This window comes from Ixodes scapularis, unplaced genomic scaffold (genome assembly GCF_016920785.2).
Source record: "Ixodes scapularis isolate PalLabHiFi unplaced genomic scaffold, ASM1692078v2 PGA_scaffold9__187_contigs__length_104089568, whole genome shotgun sequence".
Classification (NCBI taxonomy): Eukaryota; Metazoa; Arthropoda; class Arachnida; order Ixodida; family Ixodidae; genus Ixodes; species Ixodes scapularis.
Window position 1 is genome coordinate 55,763,338 of NW_024609884.1, and position 19,157 is coordinate 55,782,494.

Here is a 19,157-nt window from a genome sequence, read left to right on the forward strand (position 1 = left end):
CGTTCGTTTTTCACCCCACGCAATAGAAGTCCCAGAAAAAAATTTAAGAAAAACGAGCAGCGTTCACCCCCTCAACTCGCAGCCAGAACAAGCGGCCACGTGATCTGGAGCCGATTATATGCCGCCAGTGTTGATCATGGCCACGCGCTGGGGTTGGCAAAGCACAGGACACGCGCTGAGTTCCAGACATTGTTATGACTCGGCTGTTGTCGTCGTTGCAGCGATTGGACACGGGTCACAACCCGAATGCTTCTCGAGCTAGCAATTGTCACGAGCCCAAGTCGAGTGCCCACGCAATGCTCGGGTCCAATCTATGAACCGCATTCAAATATCGTCACTTGGGTGTACTGCGATCCCCGAGTTACGTCATCAAATTTTGCAAAGGAGAGATTGAATGAAAATGACCTCTTTTGTCCTTGAAATTACACCGCAACAAAGGAGTTTCTTGGCCAATGGCGTTGCGCGTGAGTATCCTTGAGTCCCAGCTGTGCCAGTAAGCTCGTGTAGAGAGAAAAACATTCCAATTGAATATCGTTGCACAGCTCCTAACAGCCGTATTGAAATGAATGTTTAACAGATCCAAGCAGAACTATTAGCCCTCATTAAGCGACGTCGCGGCCATTTTGCTTGTAGGTACTGCTCCTCCCTCGACGCCCCTGCTCTCCCAGTCACGTGACCTAGAATACCCTTCTAGGGACAATAGTTAACTTTAACCCACGGTTCGCGTTCGAGAAAACGGGCCCAGGTGTCTTGTCTCGCAGTACCTGCAAAAATACATTTTCATAGTTCCGATATTTTGTGCAATAATTTTGTAGCAGTTCCGAGCTTCAGTGACCAAATTTACATACTTTGCAAGTCAGATTCTCCACTAGAGCTACCTGACTCGTCTGACGTCTCTTAATTGGAACTTCCAGTAACCAGTCTCAAAATTGAGAGCCCTATCCCCCCCCCCCCCCCCCCCCCCTGTATCTTTTTTTTTTTTTTTAAATTGGTGTGCATAGTTTACTGGGCGAAAATGAATCCATACATTGACGCACACATCAGTTCAAAGCATGTTTAAGTGTTTGCCACGGTACCATCTCACTGAAAACAATTTTGTTGAGATTAAGCAAAAATAACGACCCCGTGACTGACTTTCCACAGAAATTATGCTATTTACGATTCATAATGTAAGCTAGATAACAGAAGAAAAAAAAACGCTATCATGATTTGAAAATTGCTAGAAACCTCTCCAACCGCAAAACGGCAATTTCTCTCGCTAGACAACTTAGAAAACCGCTAAATTAGAACCCTGGTGGCTGCGCTTAACGATTTTTTTTTTCTTTCTGGCGAACCGCGCTACCTTTGTGCGTGCTTTCCGTTTCTGTTTTTTGCTTGGTTTGTCTTAGAGACGTAAAGACCCAGACATCGATTTTGGCGTTTTGTGCACAGCAGTAGATTGCCCATGAATGGACGGAACTATAGCTATCCTCAGAAATGTTTTGCCGTTATATCTGCAAATATTCGGTATGTTATATATAGAAATGTTACATCTTCAAATATTCGGCCGCCCTAGGCAGCTGCCTACTCTGCCTTTTGACAAATCCCCCCTGTCTCCAACACCCCCCGTCGCAGGATGACGAATATGCAGAAGCCTACTTTAGCCCGCGATTTCACTAAATTGCAGATTCTCGCCACGCTATCACCACCGAACACCCTATAACATCAAGGCATCTGGTAGGTGATGAAAATAAATTATGAGCGACGGCATCCTCAGTGGCGAAGGTCTGACGTCGGAAGGTTCGGATGACGAGGTTGAAACTGTTCGGGTGCTCTCGTTGCGACAGAACGACGACGTCTATTTTTATGGTTGATCTTAGGCGCGTGTGAATTAAAAGGAGGTTGCAGTGCATGGTGTCCGGTGGAATGCGGGTGTACAAAGATGTCTGCGGCGTGCAGGAGTGTGGCGATGGGGACTCGCGTGACCCAGGCGACGCCCCTGCACTTCACGGACAAGTCTCAGGCCGGCGTGGCTCGGCTGCTGGACGACCTGCACCGGCTCATGGACGACCGGGACTCGGCGGACGTGGTCTTCCTGGTCGGACGAGAGGAGGTGCCCATCTACGCCCACTGCCTCATTCTGCGCGCCAGGTCGGTCCCCGCCTTTTCTTCCTCGAGGTTCCTTCATTCCGTTGCTTGGTAGAGCATTCCTTCCCCGTTCGACCTCCAATCGGCTGGCTTCTGGCACTATGACTCGTGACGGGTACCACAGCCAACAGGAGAAAATCCCCAGACTCGGAGCAAACAACAGAACCCACAAAGCAACGGAACCGATGGACAAGTTAGGGTACATACATTTCGAGAGAGAAGAGAAACGAACGTACATGAATTTTTCTTTTCTCCCTAAATGTAGGTATTGTATACAGGGTGTTCAACGGTAAACAAAAACAAACATGACCGAACTTCCGGGGGCAGTATGTTGTTTCCGGTTGTCCAATGTTTTTGTTTGCTTTTTAGGACCCACAGTGAGTAGCGCATACTTTAAAAGTCTCACCGCCGAGGACCGACCGCGGTACCTCCAAAAATTACTAATGTTTTAATCGACACGCCTTCCTGATCCCTTGGATGAAAAAAACAAACCCTTGTTTCTGCCAAAGGTATCATGGACGCATTTTCACGACTACATCGAGCCGCGTAGCCCATATAGCTGGGAACGACTTAAAACCTAAATACAGTCAGTGCGCAGGCGAGCTGGTGGAAGTTTACCATGATCTATTTAACCCGAAGCTGGGGCAGAAGGAGCAAAAAGCTTTGATAGTGGTAGAAAAGGAAACAGGGACTTAAAACCTACAAGTCCTTAAACGCGTTGGACCACTTCGTGAACGGAAAGCATCGGCGTTGGGCACCTGTATACCTCTCCCAGGCGCCGAAGATACGGTCCGAGCTCCACCGCAGGGGGCGCGCCGAGTCGGATCTTATGGTGAATTCCGCTCGCAGATCTCGAGCGCTCCAAAAGCGCTCCATTTAGAGCGCGCATATTCCGCTGACAGATCTGGCTCGAGTTGGTCATCTTCCGCCCGTAGATCTGTGGCAGTGCTTGCTCCGTGGTGCTCCACAAATCGCGTAACAACCGCTCCGTGGAATTCCCTCAGATCTTGGAGGAAGTAGACAGAGGCGCATACGTCATTTCCTTTAGCTCGGCAGTGCGCATCGTGGTGCACATGCACGGCGAGGTTGGCGAGGTCGCAGGTCGCCGGACCGGTCGGGCCGTCGAGTTCGATCTGTTCTAATGCGTCGGCGTTTACGCGGGATTGTGACGGCTCCAACTCTTCTACTTTGCGTAGATCAGGGATACAAAGCCCGGACTTCATCGTGGTAAATCGCAACCGTTGACATCTGTGATTGTGAGAACAAGGAAAAGAACGACAGAAAATCCGGAAGCAGACGCAAGTTTAGGCCTGTTCATTTTGCAGCCACTGATTGTTTAGGTTTTTACACTGCACGCCGCCGGCGTTTTCTCGTGCCATAAAGCAAGAGCAGATTAGGCAACGACCGTGCAAGTGATGGTTTGTTACCTCTTTGTGTTTATTAAAATTTTACCAGCAATCGAGCTCCAGTGGCGATCGCTGTGCGTGCCCCGCCGCTTCGAGGCGGCCGAAAGGTATGTGACGGTGACGAACGCGGACGTGTTCCTCGTTATTTGTGACACGGGCTCGAGGGTGCAGTCATTTTCACCCGGCCTGTGTCGCGTGTTATTTCTGCTGCTAAACAGTGACAGTCGTGACTGGTCGTCGGAAAGCGCAGTCGGCTGAGGCGTTGGTCGTCTTGTCAAGTTCGAGCAGCGGCCATTTTGAATGGCCGACCGTCTTGGGCGAATCGGTGGGTCGCTCCAGAAATGCGAGTCCATCTTCCGTTCGTCGATTCGGAACGGGTCCTACGGAGCAAAACGTTGCCTCCCTCGCAGATTTTGGAAAGACGCTCCAAAGCTACCTGTGGAAATCACCAGTAGTTTCGTAGATGATCTCCCGAAAGCTTTCATTATGGTTCCATCAGTGCGACGCGAGTCTCTGCTGTAATGTACACTTTTCTAATGTTTTCATTCGTGCCGGTGCGCATCGGCAACTTAAAACCACGACACTGGGGCATTTCTAGAGCGTAGCGCTCACACATTTGCTCGCTGCGGAACCAAGAGACGTCGCGCACCCACCCAAACACAATGTGAATATGGGATAACCGGAAGTATTTCTCTCTCCCTGTAATGGCGGCCGGAAGTGGCGCGAATGCCCTGCTATACGCCAAGCCGCTCACCATGACTTTGACACGAATTAGGAGCTTTCCTCGAGACACTTAAAAGAAGTTTGTTTTACTCGCTTCTTGGGTGCCCTACTTTTAGACCTCTTTTTTTTTTTTTTTTTAAACTTGTAACTTCGTTAATGTGTTTAAAATATGGTATGTACCATTTTATAGGTTTTATAAAAGGAACTACACCACGACCAGTTCATAAGAAAACCAAAATGCATGTACATGTACTATTTTAAAGGTGCCTGTAAAAGTAAAAAAAAAAAATTACACCGCGACGAGTTCATAAAAAAGAAGGGGAAAAAAAGCATGGATGTAGGGTTTTTTTGATAGACAAAACATATATCGGAAAATGATAATAATAACCCTCGGTATTGACTAACGTTTTAAAATTCTCGGGGGAAAAAAATTTGTTTTTTTCTTTCTGCGTGCAAGTATTATAGTTTCTCCATCCAGCATCATGCCCCCAAAGAGTTTTCCGAGACAAACAGGCGAAGAATTCCTTTAAAACGGATTGATCCTTGGAGGGCACGACCGAAAGAAAGCCGCGCCTTCGGTTGGCGTACGGACATGCGACAGCGGCTTCTTCATTCTAGGTTGCGCGTTTATCGTCACCAGCCAGGGCGGCGTTGCCCGATGCAGAGAATACGTGGCTGTCAAAAAGACGCGAGCTTCTCCGCACTACACGCGAGCGTGACGTTGGGTTCACTGCTCTCGCTGGCGCCTATCGCCATTCAAGCGCCCGCGCTTCGGCTTTTCCGGAGGCGCTGTTGTTATTGTTGTTGTTTCAATATCTGTCGTCTCTCTCGAAAAACTGATTGTCGTCGACGTCTTGGATGGATTTCTTTTTCTTTCCTCTTTAAACCGGCCTCGCAACGCCATTCTCGAGTTATGCTTCGCTCGCTGCAAAGAAAGGAAACGACATTAAAAAGAAAAAAAGTATATATAAGAGGGCAGTGACGACAGCCGTCTTTCTGAGGCTTTCCGCTGAAAGCGCGCGTGGCTCGACGCTGATTTTGCATTTGTAGGGAAAGGCTTAACGGCGAGAGCGTACGCGGGGAACGAAACTGCGAGCGTCGCCTTCCTCTCGCGTCGGTCTCGACTGCACCATTGTGAAAACGGGGGAACCGGTCGTGAAAAATCGGGTGCCTGGTTTGGACGGCGTGGGTGCTGAGACAAAGCCAGAAGCGGGGGAGCGAGCGGCCTGATTAATTGCGCCCAAAGCAATGCGTCACTGTCGGCGCCCTTCGCTGCTCTCCTGGTCCGCTGGCTGCGGGCCCCGGCTCCGGTCCGGGTTTGCGCGCGCGACCGCTGGCTCGGAACGCCGTCCCCGCGAGAGCGAGAAGCGGGCTCGCCGGAGGAATACTCGCCACATCGGATCCCGATTGATTCCGCCCGCGGCAAGATGGCACTAGCCGGTGGCCTGAGTCGCTCCATTGGCGCGTCTCCGGCAGCCGTCTAATTAATCCTCGATCCGTGTTGTGGAGCGCAGGAGCGGTTAAGTGTCGCCCGGCCACACGCACCGTGGACGCTCGTCTGGGGCTTCCCGCTGATGTCGGCGCTTTTCTTGCACCTCGTGCTCATTTGGGCCTCTTGTTCTCGCAGGGGGCTTCGTTGTAAAGGCCGCCCTTTGTCGCTCGCCTCAGACAACATTAGCGTGGTCTCCGAACGGTCTCACAAGAGTTCCTGGGTGTAGTGGATTGTGATGCGATGTCGTTTGCGAATTAGTGAGTTTTCATCGACCGCCCTCGAATCAGGGATGCGGCAGCCGCGTTCTGTAACGACGCGGCTATCCGCTCATTATACCTTAATAACTGCCAAGGTTTTATGTTTTTTTGGGGGGTGAGAAATGATGGAAACAACATGTCATGACGTCACAAAGTGATCCGATTTGGAAATTCCCTCCAAGCAATCTGTTGTGATCGTCTCTGCAGAAAACGCATTTTGAAAGCTTGCCAGGAAGAAAGATTCTGAGCTGCCCTGTATTGCGGCAACCAGAATTGGTATAAAATAACTAGTAGAATATGACCGCTTGTTGTTAGATATTTGAAATTTTTGTAAGAAATGTAGATACAGGTATTCGAAATTCCCGCAAAAATACGCTGCATTCCTCTGATCTTCCAAGATAAGGGAAAGCAAGTTAAATTTCCCGTTCTGTCAAGTTTTGGATGTATAAAACATTCTGTTTCGCACAACGGAATCGATTATTACTCCACAGTTTAACCAATCCATAATTTGACGAGAAAATTTAGAAAAAAAAAAAAGAAGAAAAAGACTCAGGCAAGCTGGTAAACTAAACTTATAAAAAAAAACACAAAACCAGAAAAAAAAAAAGGCTACATGCACACGCACACCGTCTGAAAAGGAAACTAATGATTTTTTTTTTTCACCTCGTCTATACAATCGTCCATTCTCCGTGAAGGTTACCAACCTTCCAGGATGAAATTATTGGGGGTAAAGGTACACTTTTAAGTATACCTTAATTATACAGAATGGGTTGCACGAGAAAGCTAAAAGAAAAAAAAAATTATAGGCGGGTCATTGAAGGATAGCTGGGAGAAAATTTAACCAGTGTAGTAGGGTGCAGTTTGAGTTCCTTCTTGAATTGTTGTATAGTAAATTACCTTTCATGTCGTAGCAGGTTCTACACTTCCAAAACTTCACATTACGACATTTAAGAAGGTACGCGTTCAATATTCTAAGCTCTTCCAATGAGCTACTAAAAAGACAATTAATATTTCTCCTATCTCGGCTACGTCACAATTAAATATGGCAACACTCACGTCGACGTAAAAGGAGAACGAGGGCTGCAGCAAAGCACCTTGCTTTGAAATGCACACCGCCTGCACGGGACACTCCTGTAGATTTAGTTCCACTGCTGCTCCTAAAATGTTCAACTCAGCCCAAGAATACAGGAACAAATTGTTCACTTCACAACATAAACATTGAATGGATAAAGACTACCTTGCATAAAAATTGAATTCCAGGTGAGCTTTTCTCCGGGTCTGTCTAAAGACGTGTGAACTTTTCTCCGGACCCGCACAAAAGTAGGTGAGCTTTTCTCCGGTGAGCCTAGTGGGTGAGCCTATTGTGATAATGTTCTTGCTGAATGGACAAAAAAGAAAGGGGGACGCAAGAAGCACGAAGAGAACGGCGCTAGAGATTCCGGGAGGGTCGGCCAGCGACCGCCAGCCAGGCCAGGGCGCTCGGGTAAACGGCCCGAACCAGGACTGAGTTGCAAGTCCTTGACAACCAGAAAGACGTCCGTTCGCGGAAAACCAGAGTCGCCGACACAGCCGCCCGTCAACTCAAGCTCCAATCGGACTGAAGTCCCAGAACAACCGACGCTGCACCGTAAGCCTCCTTCGTTCTCTCTCCGGCAAACAGAAACCCGAAGGCTGATGTGTAAACAGGGACACCTCCGCCGGAAGCAACCGAACTGAACACTGCCGCTTCTGCTGTAAATATTTTGTTTTGATTTATCTTATTTTATGTTCTATGATTAGCTCCTTTTTTATGATTACAAATGGCTGAAATTCGATTTGGTCTCGTCTTTGATTATCTTACCATACTAATTTAACACGAATTAACGAACCTCGTGACACCTATCTCCACTGAGCTTTTTTCCGGCAAGCTTTTCTCCGGGATTCGCCTTGTTCATGTTGTCTTACGCCTGCTATATCGTAACATTAATCTGTATTTCGGATACTGCTTCGATGATATTGTGGAACTTTACAACAAAACCCCGGCATTAATTATTGTTATTATTGATTTACACCGTCCTATCGCGCTTTTTTGTTTACGATGTATCTGTTCACCATGCGTGTTCTTGGCAATCTTTATGGATGCCTGAAATATATCATAGTAATTTATATATATATATATGTATGTACATTAAGACAAATAAAACGAATACTCAAATAAATAAAAACTAATCAAATTTTTACCTCAAATCTTAAGCCGCTTTTTCTTGTTTAGGTGTAATTCGTAACATGCTTTAAAGGCCTGTTCACACATGCAGCGGAGCGCTAAGTTAGTGCTACGTTAGCGCTCGAAGGAGCGCTTATGTGGCGCTTCCTAACGAGTGATATAGCGCTCGGTTAGCGCTTCAGCAGCGCCCTGTTAGCGCTTCAGAAGTGCCTTGTTAGCGCTATGTTAGCGCTTCAGAAGCTCTTTATTAGCGCTCTCACGCTCCTTGTGCTGTGCTTGCTGCTGCGGAACAGCGCGTGCACGGCGAGCCCTTTTTTGTTGTTTTTCCTTTGGCATTGAAAGAAGAGGAAATAAAAGATCCGTTCTCGAAGCAAACGGTTGGACAGACGCACGGTGGGCAGACGATTCAGAGTCATGGACTCTGAGCGACTAATTTTGATTGGGTACGACCTCATCGCTTTCTATTCGATATGCGTGACCCTGGTTTCAAAGATACGCAGTTAAATATAATCGCCTTCGAAAGAGCTTTGTGTCTCGGTCCCTCGGCCTAGGAACAAGGTTCGCCGGGTACCCTTCGGTATCTCGGTGACAGAAGATTTCGCGCACCCGGAAGGCTCTTCTGGGCGTTAAATGTGGAACTGGAGCCGCAGTGCACGCGCTAATCTGCAGCACCGCGGTACAAGAAGCGCTAACACGGCGCTACTGGAGCGCTAGCAAGGCGCTGCGAAAGCTCTAATCACGCGCTATATTAGAACGAAGTCGCGCGCTAGGAAGCGCCACATGAGCGCTCCTTCGAGCACTCACGTAGCGCTCCGCTGTATGTGTGACTGTGAACAGGCTTTTAGATTCACGAACAATTTAAATGCAGCCAATTCAACAAAGATTCACGAGTCAGCGTCCCTGATGAGATAAAACTATGCTGACAAACTTTCCGTAGATTATTAGCACGCCTTTATTTTTCCCGTGATCATCTACACAACACTGTAGTCTCCCGTATACCTTCGTCGCAGTTCCCCTCCATTGACTGCTAGATTATCGAGCCCTGCGGCCTTCCGTCATCCTCCAAGGAGAAGTAACGCGTCGCCTCGTGCCCGAGAATGTTCCATATTTTCCCATATCCATATACAAGAAGAACGAGAAATGATTGGGCCGGTGAGAACACCTCCAAGATTTGAGGGCTTTTAAGTTTTCTATCGCGACTGTATCCTAAATATATATATATATATATTGGCCGCGTGCCTCTATTTGTTTGAAAGAATCGCGACTGAAATATCACATTTCGGTCGTTTCATAATCAAAACGAATCGTCTCGACTCGGAAACGTTGGGGATCCTGATTTTTCGTGCTGGAATGGAGCCTCATGTGATCGTGCTGCCAGTCGATTCCAAGGGGGACCGGGGGGGGGGGGGGGGGGGGGGGGGGGGGGGAGGGCAGGACAATATGTATATATCGCAATCTCTTACCTCCTGAGCTTTTCGGATACTTCCTGGGATTGTCCGATTTCTGAGTGTTTCATCGGCGGGTTCATCTCTGAAGTGATGTCATCTCTTATTTTACTGGCATGATGATCAGCTGCCTGATTATTAGCGTTTGATTTAGTTTTCAAGGTTTTTATAATAGCGTTGCCCCTGGTTGCACTTCCTCAAATACATGTATTGGCGCCAGTAGGGAGCGTGCGGCGCCTGAAGGGGGAGAGGCGCATTGGCAGCTGCTTGGCTGCGCCACCAACGACGACGTCCGCGTTACGTCGCATAGTGAAGCGCTGCCTGCTCCGACCTCTTCTGATGCGCCTGTAGCGTCTTGGCCCCCGCACCTTCCCGCGGCTGTGTTTCTCTATCTCGTGCCAGAGTAAAGGTTTTGCACCTTGTCATTCGGAAACCTACCCGCGTCCAGCGTTATTCAGTATTTGTTTTCGTCATTCGACCAGCAGGAGTTGTTCGCAGCTCGAGTTCATTCGTGGCCCCGCAGTTGGAGGCGGCAACGACGAAACACACCGCCGTGTTTTTCGTGTATCACGCTGGAATGTTCGTCTACGAAGCACTTGCGTGTTCTTTTGTTCGGAAGTCACCACGAGACGACATTCACCCGCGCCACTAATTCATAGAATCTACATGAAAAGCATTTCTCGCTGCACTTATTATCATGTTGCTCTTCGCTCGTCAACAGATCGAGTAGACGTTTCGAGATGATCGCTGTGGTTATCACCAGCGCATTGAAGGTATGTGTGTTCTTAATTTACAGGTCTCGTGTAAAAAAGAACGATGGCAAACTGCTAGGCAATTGTGTTGCATACGTGAAACGTCCTAGCATCACAAATGTTTAGCGATAGTCTGAGTTTCCAGACGCCTACGTTCACGGTGCTCTTCGTGAGATAGTTTAACGCGAACCATGTGTACACTTGGTAGTTGTTCCTAGAATGAAGCGATACTACCGCTAATTGGGCTAATGATCTCTTTAAGAGCCTTCCATACTCGCATGCTCATCTCCCTCAGTACGCTCAGGTGATCGAGCTTCTCTTCGCCTACCCTCTGGTCACATGACCTCCACGTTAACCTATATCACTGTCGAGCACCTCACTCCTCGTTTCCCACCTATCAACCAACCAGTGTTGAGCCTCGCGGCCACGTTTTTATCTGGGCTTCACGAAACGCCGAACACCCAGCCAAAGAACGTTTCACGTAAAAAAAAAAAATAATAACGTTTGCGCCAATTGTATCTTTGAACGTTCTGTATAACGCAGTGTTCAATTAAGCTAACATTGATTAGAAACTAAGGTCGACTGCTTCACACGATGTCTATGCGAAATGCTTCTCTTAGGAGCTGCACCGTGGCGCCACTATCTTGTCGCACGCTTTCGATTGTTTTCATGGGTTGTCTCTATCACTGCAGTCCCTGTTCTTTCCGCATTTTCATCTTCTCGACGTAAGCGTGTGCAGAAATTACTGTTTTTAACGCGCCAACACCTCCTATAGTCACGTTAAGAAACACGTGACGTGGCGATTCCCCAGCCTATTAATAAGTGTGGACAAATGAGGCACGGTTCGCGTTTCTTAAGCTGTCAGTGACCGTAGGCCAGTTTCATGTGACGTACTTCCGGCTCAAAATCTCGCCTGACGCCGTGTTGATGAACCTTCGCCTTATGGTCTTCTATGCGCGAAGGCATCAGTGTTTTCCAGCTAGTTCGAGTTCTTTCCGCCGCAATTGACTGCGCCAGCCAGGGTTGTCGAGATACAGAAAAGAGCATTGGTCGGTACACATTTTTTATACATACCATTTTTTATTCTGGCCTAAGACGAGCCGGCGACCGAGGAGTCGACCTGTTGGCGGCCAAAATGGCCCCTGTAACTAAATACCATTTGGAAATGAAAAAAAAAATAAAAAAATAAAAAGGAAAAGCGGGGTAAGCGTAGGTTTATGCGTCCTATATACGGCCCCGTACTACGGCGCCTGGAACGCGTCAGAGTGTCATGCTGTCCGATGTCGCGATTAGATGGTGGTTGGTCGTAGAAGTTCTGGCAAAAAGCACGAGCGAACGTCGCCATCCCCCGTGCTTTGTCCCAACTCCCGGCTGTCGAAGCTTCCGTGGACTGTCGAGCTGGAGAGCGGCCTGCAGCCGAGCAGGCACCACCAGCGCTGCTGGGACACGGCCAGGATCGCGACTGGTGACAGCATGGCAGGAGAGGGTCTTTAAGCATGACACTTCTGTAAAGCCATCAGGAGGAAATTGAGGGATTAATTTTTTGGAGGCGGTAAGCACACCAGTCCGAGACGCGTTCAAGGCACCATGCCTGTACGTAAGTACTTATTGAGTCCCGCGGCCGATGGATCCACTCGCCGTGCTCCTGCGTCTCCTCAGCGACACCAATAACGAGGACGCACGCGTCTGCAGGCAAACGATCGGGGACAGTGGCGGATGTTGTTCATGAACGTGGTTGTCACGAACGCCGGCGGTAGTAGCGCGGGTCGCAACGGAAAGGTTCGGACGTCCGCTATCCTCCACTGTTCTTGCCTCTGTTCCCCGCTTCGCCCGAGCCCATGCCTTGTGGGATTGCGGACGTCCGAACCTTCCCGTTGCGACCCGCGCTACTACCGCCGGCGTTCGTGACAATGGTGAAACGCGGGATGTGAAATGGGGTTTCGTGGAACCACCCTAGACGACAAGACCTTTAGGTCACCATACCCGAGGTTAGCGCTGGGGATTAATCAGACACGAATGTTGTGTCATCGACTTCCGCTGATTGAGTGCGAGTTCCAGCGGATTGCAGCACTCGATCTGTGCCGTAAGTGACTCGCAAGGTCCAGCACCGCCTATCTGTTAAAAACACACACACACACACACACACACACACACACACACACACACACACACACACACACACACACACACACACACACACACACACACACACACACACACACACACACACACACACACGCGGACGGACGCACGCACGCACGCACGCACGCACGCACGCACACACGCACGCACGCACACACACACACGCACGCACACGCACGCACGCGCGCACGCACACACACACACACACACACACACACACACACACACACACACACACACACACACACACACACACGGAATGAACACTGAAGACTACTCTGGAATGCATTTTAGACACAAAAAGAAATGCCACGCGTGAGATAGGTATTTTTGTTCGCTTCTTCTCGGTGTCGTCCTTCGTGCGCAGCTTTCCCTCTTCGCTTTCCACGACAGAAACAGCGAGCCAAACTCGAGGAAATGACTCGAGCACTGGCGCATGTACGCTTTTCGGAACCTGAAGTGGAGTTCATTTGCACGCAACCCAGCGTCCTCTCGTGGTGGCCCCACGGCGGAGAGGCGGGAGGCGAGGCGTCGTTCGGCGAGAGTCCCGCTCACCTGGACTCGCAATCGGGGCCCGGACTAACCGTGTTAGTGGACCGGTATTCGGCGAGTCCGTGCCGTATTTATTTAACCCGGGGCCTTAGAGGCGCGGGCCCGGGTGACGCGAAACCAGTCGTAAACGTCTCCCGGGTCCCCCTGGGCCTCGCAACGCCGTCGTAAAGCCTCCCTCGTATTTCCTCTTCGGGCTGTCTTCCAGCCGCGGTAATTTGCGGGCGACGCTGCCGGCTAATGCCGCCGCCGCTGCCGCCGCGGGTCGCTTTTGCTCGAGCACCGCGGCTGCCGGGAGTTGCTCTGGACGCGAAGAAGGTGGACGGCTAAGCCCGAGAGCAGGGGTCGTTTCGGATGCTCGCGGTGTTTTGTCAGGCTTACGGTAATTCGCCTCTGTAGCCCGGTCTTCGGAGATCCCTTGCTCTTGGGGCCTTGAGGGTCCGCGCTCTCTGCTGGGAAAGGGGGGGAAAGTAAGAAGGGGTTCTGTGGAACAAGGCGGGTTCAGGTGCGCGACTCCTACCTGTAGTCTTTCTAAACACTGTGTGTGCGCACGGCGAGACGCTGTGTGTGCTGGAAGGGATCACGATATGTGGTCGGAGGAACTGTTGTTTGGGCCTGAGGTGGGCGTCGATGGTGTATCTGCACCTTTTAGATACTTGCTTGGTGTTCGAGGCGGGTTTCTTGCTGTGTATTTGTTCCATTGTTTGGTGAGGGTAAGTCGTCGCTATTGGAATCGCTAATTTGAGTATTTTAAGCTTGCCATGTGGCATCGATTCCTGGAGAATGACGTACCTCGTGCTTATTTTGTGGTTTTCCGCGACCATATACTTTATCTTCGCTTTCTCACAGTCACTCCGGGGTAGTGTAGAAAAGAGGGGCATCAACGGTTTACGACCGCCATTCGCCAAGGCAACAGCACAGCTCTCTCTCGAAACGAAGCAGCTCGGAAGTTGATGTGTACTGTCAATTCGCGTAAGCTTTCAAGAGAGTTACAGTTTCGCACTACATGGACTGTTTGCACAACGCTATAACAGAGAAAGGGAGAGAAAACTTTCTGCTGGGTGGAAGCGCTTCAAATAATCCGTTTTCTATCTCGCTGGTGTGCCGTCTGTGTATGTGCTTCATCACCGTATACTTTATTCGGCAGTAATGGGTGCGTCCCGAAAGGTTCAGAGGTGGGGGCGTCGCTCATTTCGGAACGGCCTTGGACAACGATGACGCAATGGGTGAACTCTGTCGAGCCCCACTTCCTGCTTCACGCGACGACTTCACCCGGTTTGCCGTTGGGACAATGCCGTCAAATCAGGGCAGAGCGAACGCGTCATTAGGAGAGCGCTTATCGTGACTCACACTGCCGTTGAACTGGACGCGTTTTGGGATTGTGTGTCGAGCGCTCTTGTTTGCCGAGCGCTCAGGATTCCGGGGGCTCGGCTGCAGCGGGGGACTTGGCCAACCCGGGGCCGGGACAATCTATTTGCGCCGGTGGCGGGCCTTGTTCCGCTTGGCCGAAAACGAGACGCAGCGGGAAGGAATTGAGGATAGACAACCGTGACGTCAGCGCGCTGTGATTGACAGCTCGGATTCATAATGGCATCGCGGAGCTGTCGACCGGGTTCGCTGGGCAGCCGGTAGGAGTGGAGGTCCTCTGATATTGAATTCCTGGAGTGTGCGGTTGCCCCGGCGAGCCTGGTCGGAGGCCGGGGGTGTCGGGGATATTGAACAGGATGCGCCCGGCTGTCGAGTGCCCCGGCAGCCTCTAATTGCGTCTTGGGCCAGCATTGGCCGTCCTCGGCGTCCGGAACGCCGGCTGCTGTCCGGTTCGGTTTGTCATGGGGCGCGCCACAGTTGTCACCCTGCGCTTATTTGGCTTCTTTCCTTCGTCACTTCTGTTCTGTTGACTGGTTGTACTGGTCGAAGCCGACATTAAAACAAAAACACGGGCCCTCTAGTCCTCCATCGTTGCTTTTTGTTTCCACGGAACTTGCGATGTAAGTTTTGAGTTAGAAAGTTTCTCTGCGACAGCCATTAATGTCTCTGAGACGTCAAGCTTAATGCTCCATACCTCTCTGTCCCTCTCAAATCAAAACGCTGAGAAAGATCTGTTACCTTTAAAGTTTGTCCTCATTAGTCTTGCGCTTTTATACCGCAAGCGCTTTCAAAGCCCAAGAGCTCGTGATTTCAGCGTTCGCTTCAGTCAGGGAGAACGGTGGTCGAACGCGGTCAGACGCTAACCAGACTCTTAAGCCTGGTTCAGACAGTTGCGTTTGACTGCGTTTGACTGCGTTGCGGCTGCGTGAAACCAGGACATCCCTGCTGCTTATATCGCGTGCCAAGATGATTCCTTGAATTGGATTCCACGCATCATACGAAGCACGGCAGGGGGTTATCCTGCTTCACTAGTTTGCCTCGCAATCCGAACAGTATATTCTCGTTTCCTTGGCGGGGGGGAGGGAGGGAGGGAGGGAGGGAGGGAGGGAGGGAGGGAGGGAGGGAGGGAGGGAGGGAGGGAGGGAGGGAGGGAGGAAGGAAGGAAGGAAGGAAGGAAGGAAGGAAGGAAGGAGGAGGAGGAGGAGGAGGAGGAGGAGGAGGAGGAGGAGGAGGAGGAGGAGGAGGAGGAGGAGTTCATTAAGCTGGGGCCACACTGCTCCTACACCATACAAAAGACAGTCACAGGTCACCACAATATCACACACGGGCCACCGCAATATCCGTGGTTCGAATGCCCCGTGCCCAGTTTTCTCATTTGACTCATTACCATGCGGCATTCGAAGCACGAATCTCACGGTGACTCGCGTTCGAATCTGTTTGCAGACTGTCGTTTGTATGATGTGTAAGCAGCGTGACCCTGACTTTAGAGTCTCTTGCGCTTGCACAGCACGTGCTCTGTATTTAGAACACAGGCCAAGGCTAGATATTAACTGGTTCATACGTATTTATGAGGAACAATTCAAAAAGTCAAATTGGACGTTTAAGGGATTTATACAGCGTAAGGTTGGTCTGCCAGTAGGGGCGACACTGGTTTACACTGTAGACAAGCGATTTTGCCAGAGCAGCACGACTGCTAACCTGTGGTCTTTAACGTGCTCACGCAGTAGTGATACACGACCGCACGCCGGTACGATGCTCATCCAGATCGAAACGGGCAGGGGTGGGGCTCGAACCCAGGATCCCTGGGTTCTGCAGCGCGAGCTTTCGCTCCACGCGCGTCGAGCTGGGTGTGCGCTTCAGCCCCACTCGGCCACCGATCCCCCCTTTATGAGGAACGCTGATGCAATCCCTCACAGAGCCAGCTTCATCGAAAACGACAAGACTAACGGTTTCACCGGAGTGAGTGCCTCCTTAATATACACGTAGACAAGTTCGACTTTGGGGCGCGGCGTAAATCGGCCGATTTTCAAGCCTGCCAAAGTGTGCCCGCATTTGTCAGACGAGCGTGCCACACCAGTGCGTTTTTCCTTTCAGGGGGTCCGGACCAATTTTTAAAACACGGTTTCCTGGGAACGTGTAGGCTTTGCTGCAGAACGAGGGGGCATGTGGGGAAGCACGCTTGCGGGGGCGCCCAGGAGAAGCGATGCGGGAATCGTAACCCCGAAAACATGTTTAATAGTCAGTTTAGATAAAAAGAAGGTCACTGGCAAGATGAGAACAGGAGGGCGTCTCTTTCGAGCGCCTGGCCTCGAATATGCGCTCGTTGGCTCCGTTCGTGACTTCACCACGCGTTCGATGATCACCAGAGACACCGAAAAATGATCGGAGGTAGGAAGCTGGGAAGCGGGAGAACTGAAAGATTTCCCTGCCGTCGTCTCGGTGCCTATAGCTGTTTATTTTGAAAACCTTATGTCCCCTTTTGTGCTTACTCGGCTTAAGGGGTGTTTTTTTTTTTTCTTACACAAAGTATATGGCACCTAACCATTTCCGCCATCCAACAAGGAACGGAAGTCGACAAACCGACTGCCAGCCGAACGCGGACGCTGTGCTTGACTTCTCACTTATTGGACACCAGTGTCAGCCGAACGTGTTCTTCGAGTGCATCCGTGTTACCCTTGGGGGGGGGGGGGGGGGGGGGGTATATTAGCTATTGAGACATATAGCGGCTCTCTGCTCTGTGTAACGAGCCTGTTCCGGGCTTTCACAGATAAAGGGCGCCAATAAAGAGCGACAAATGTAGGCAAATAAACACTTCCGTAACCCGTAATGTGAAACACAGCGACAGCTGAGGTATGACGTCAGAGCCGCTAAGGTGTCATTTAGGAGCAAATGAACTGAATGAACGGTAAAGGTGCGAGCGCGCACCATAGAGTCCGCATAGGCCGTTTCGGACTAAACCAAGTAATACACGGAACGGAAATTCCATACCGTTTTGGAAGCAATGAGGGCGCATTAAGTAGAGAGCATTTCAGCTGTCTGCGTAAGACGGGAGCGTGTTTTCGTACGTCACTTCGGTACAGATAGTCACACGTGCTAAACGAAAAGCGCCGAATAAACAGGGACAAGGAAGTAGACGAGACGAAGTGCACTCTCAATGAAGGTTTGTTTAAATAAACACACACTATTAATACCATCTTTCTGGCTATTCGTTTAGAAAAGAAACCTTTATCTGTCAGGTGCATTAACGGGGCACTGACGCACTTGCTTTCCCTTGCTTGCTGATACAGATTACATGGTAAGATTCTAAGGCATTTTCCTTTTTACCTGCGTATTTCCCGAGAATTGTTGTTTGTGCTGATTCTGGATCACATGGGCATCTATCCCAGTCCACTGTCAGATTGCCCGGTGGGTACTGTTTTACTGAACATGCATGTTATCTTGCTTGCTCGTTATCTTGTTATCAGTGGTCCGCCAAATGTTTGGGCGTAGTGCCGAAAATGGCCCGCATCGATACGGAGCCCGGTCGACGGCGCGAAACCGCGAAGTGTCCCACTAACAGATGTTGCTCTAATCATCGCTGTAAAAAAAAACAAGAGAAAAAAGCAGACGCTTCGACGTGCTCAATTTGCCCAAATGGTCGGGTTGCGGCATGTTCCAGTGTGTGTTTCTATTTTTCTGCGAGCTGGCGCCAGAACTCTGTTCGGGGCTGCCGCGTTTTAATTCTTCCGCTTTGCGCGCGCTCCGTCTACTGCCACTGCGTCTCTCACTACAACGAACTCTGAGAAAATCGCATTTACATTGCCAGCGCAGAAGATGACACCCAGCTACCATGCGCGCCATCCAGTCTCCAGACGTGTACGCAGTTTTTTTCTACACTTTCACATCACATTCTGTGCTACCACTGTCTTTGCCACGCTAGTACGGCAAAGGGGCGACTTCTTCCTTCTTGAATGCGTTGATTTTCCTGAGCGTGGACAAAACTGGAAAGCGGTAAAAAGTTACTGATCCTGAATGATGCATCAATCATCCTTACCTCCACAGGCACCCTGCAATTTTACCCTGCAATGATTTTGATGGTTTTGGTGGCGAACTTTTATTCTTCTATTTAGCACTGCGTGGCCACACTTGGCGTTCAATCAAGATTTTATAAACGGCCATGGCACGGCATGTATGCGCATCTTTAAAAGAATGTTCTAATACAGTGAAGTTCAACCATAACGCATGAGATGAATGCCCCTTATTGTTGACCAGTACGAGTGATTCTGTCAACTTTGAGAACTAGAAGCACGTCCGACTGCATCGCTTGTTTTCTGACAATTCAATGTGAACTAACTCAGGACCATTTCTGAGGCAAAATGTTTTCAGTTGTCACTAACTGGCATTGCATTAACATATTTAGATAATTAGGAAAAGGAAAGTAAAAAAAAAAAAAAAAAAACTGGGCTGTTTTACGTTTACCCTGGTTAAAGCACGACCACAATGACTATGACAATGACTGGGACTGGACACAACGACAATGACTGGGGAACGACAACAATGACTAACCTAAACAGAATTTACCTACTTCAGAAAATAATGATGCGTATAATCCACAACGCCCCTACGACTCGCATACGGAAGAATTGTTTAGAAGTTTAGATGCACTGACGGTTCAGAATATGTTTGTACGTACACAAATCAAACATGTAATCGC

At 49.8% G+C, this 19,157-nt stretch overlaps 1 protein-coding gene across 3 annotated transcripts in view; it reads left to right on the forward strand.

Moving 5' to 3' along the window:
• LOC8035717 (BTB/POZ domain-containing protein 19) overlaps nt 1-19,157 on the forward strand; it is a 188,857-nt gene that overhangs the window by 30,476 nt on the left and 139,224 nt on the right. For all 3 annotated transcript variants that reach the window (XM_042287360.1, XM_042287362.1, XM_042287361.1), the window contains exon 2: nt 1,939-2,130. In XM_042287360.1, the coding sequence (XP_042143294.1) occupies nt 1,949-2,130 (182 nt within the window). In that variant the 5' untranslated portion in view covers nt 1,939-1,948. The remainder of the gene's footprint in view (nt 1-1,938; nt 2,131-19,157) is intronic.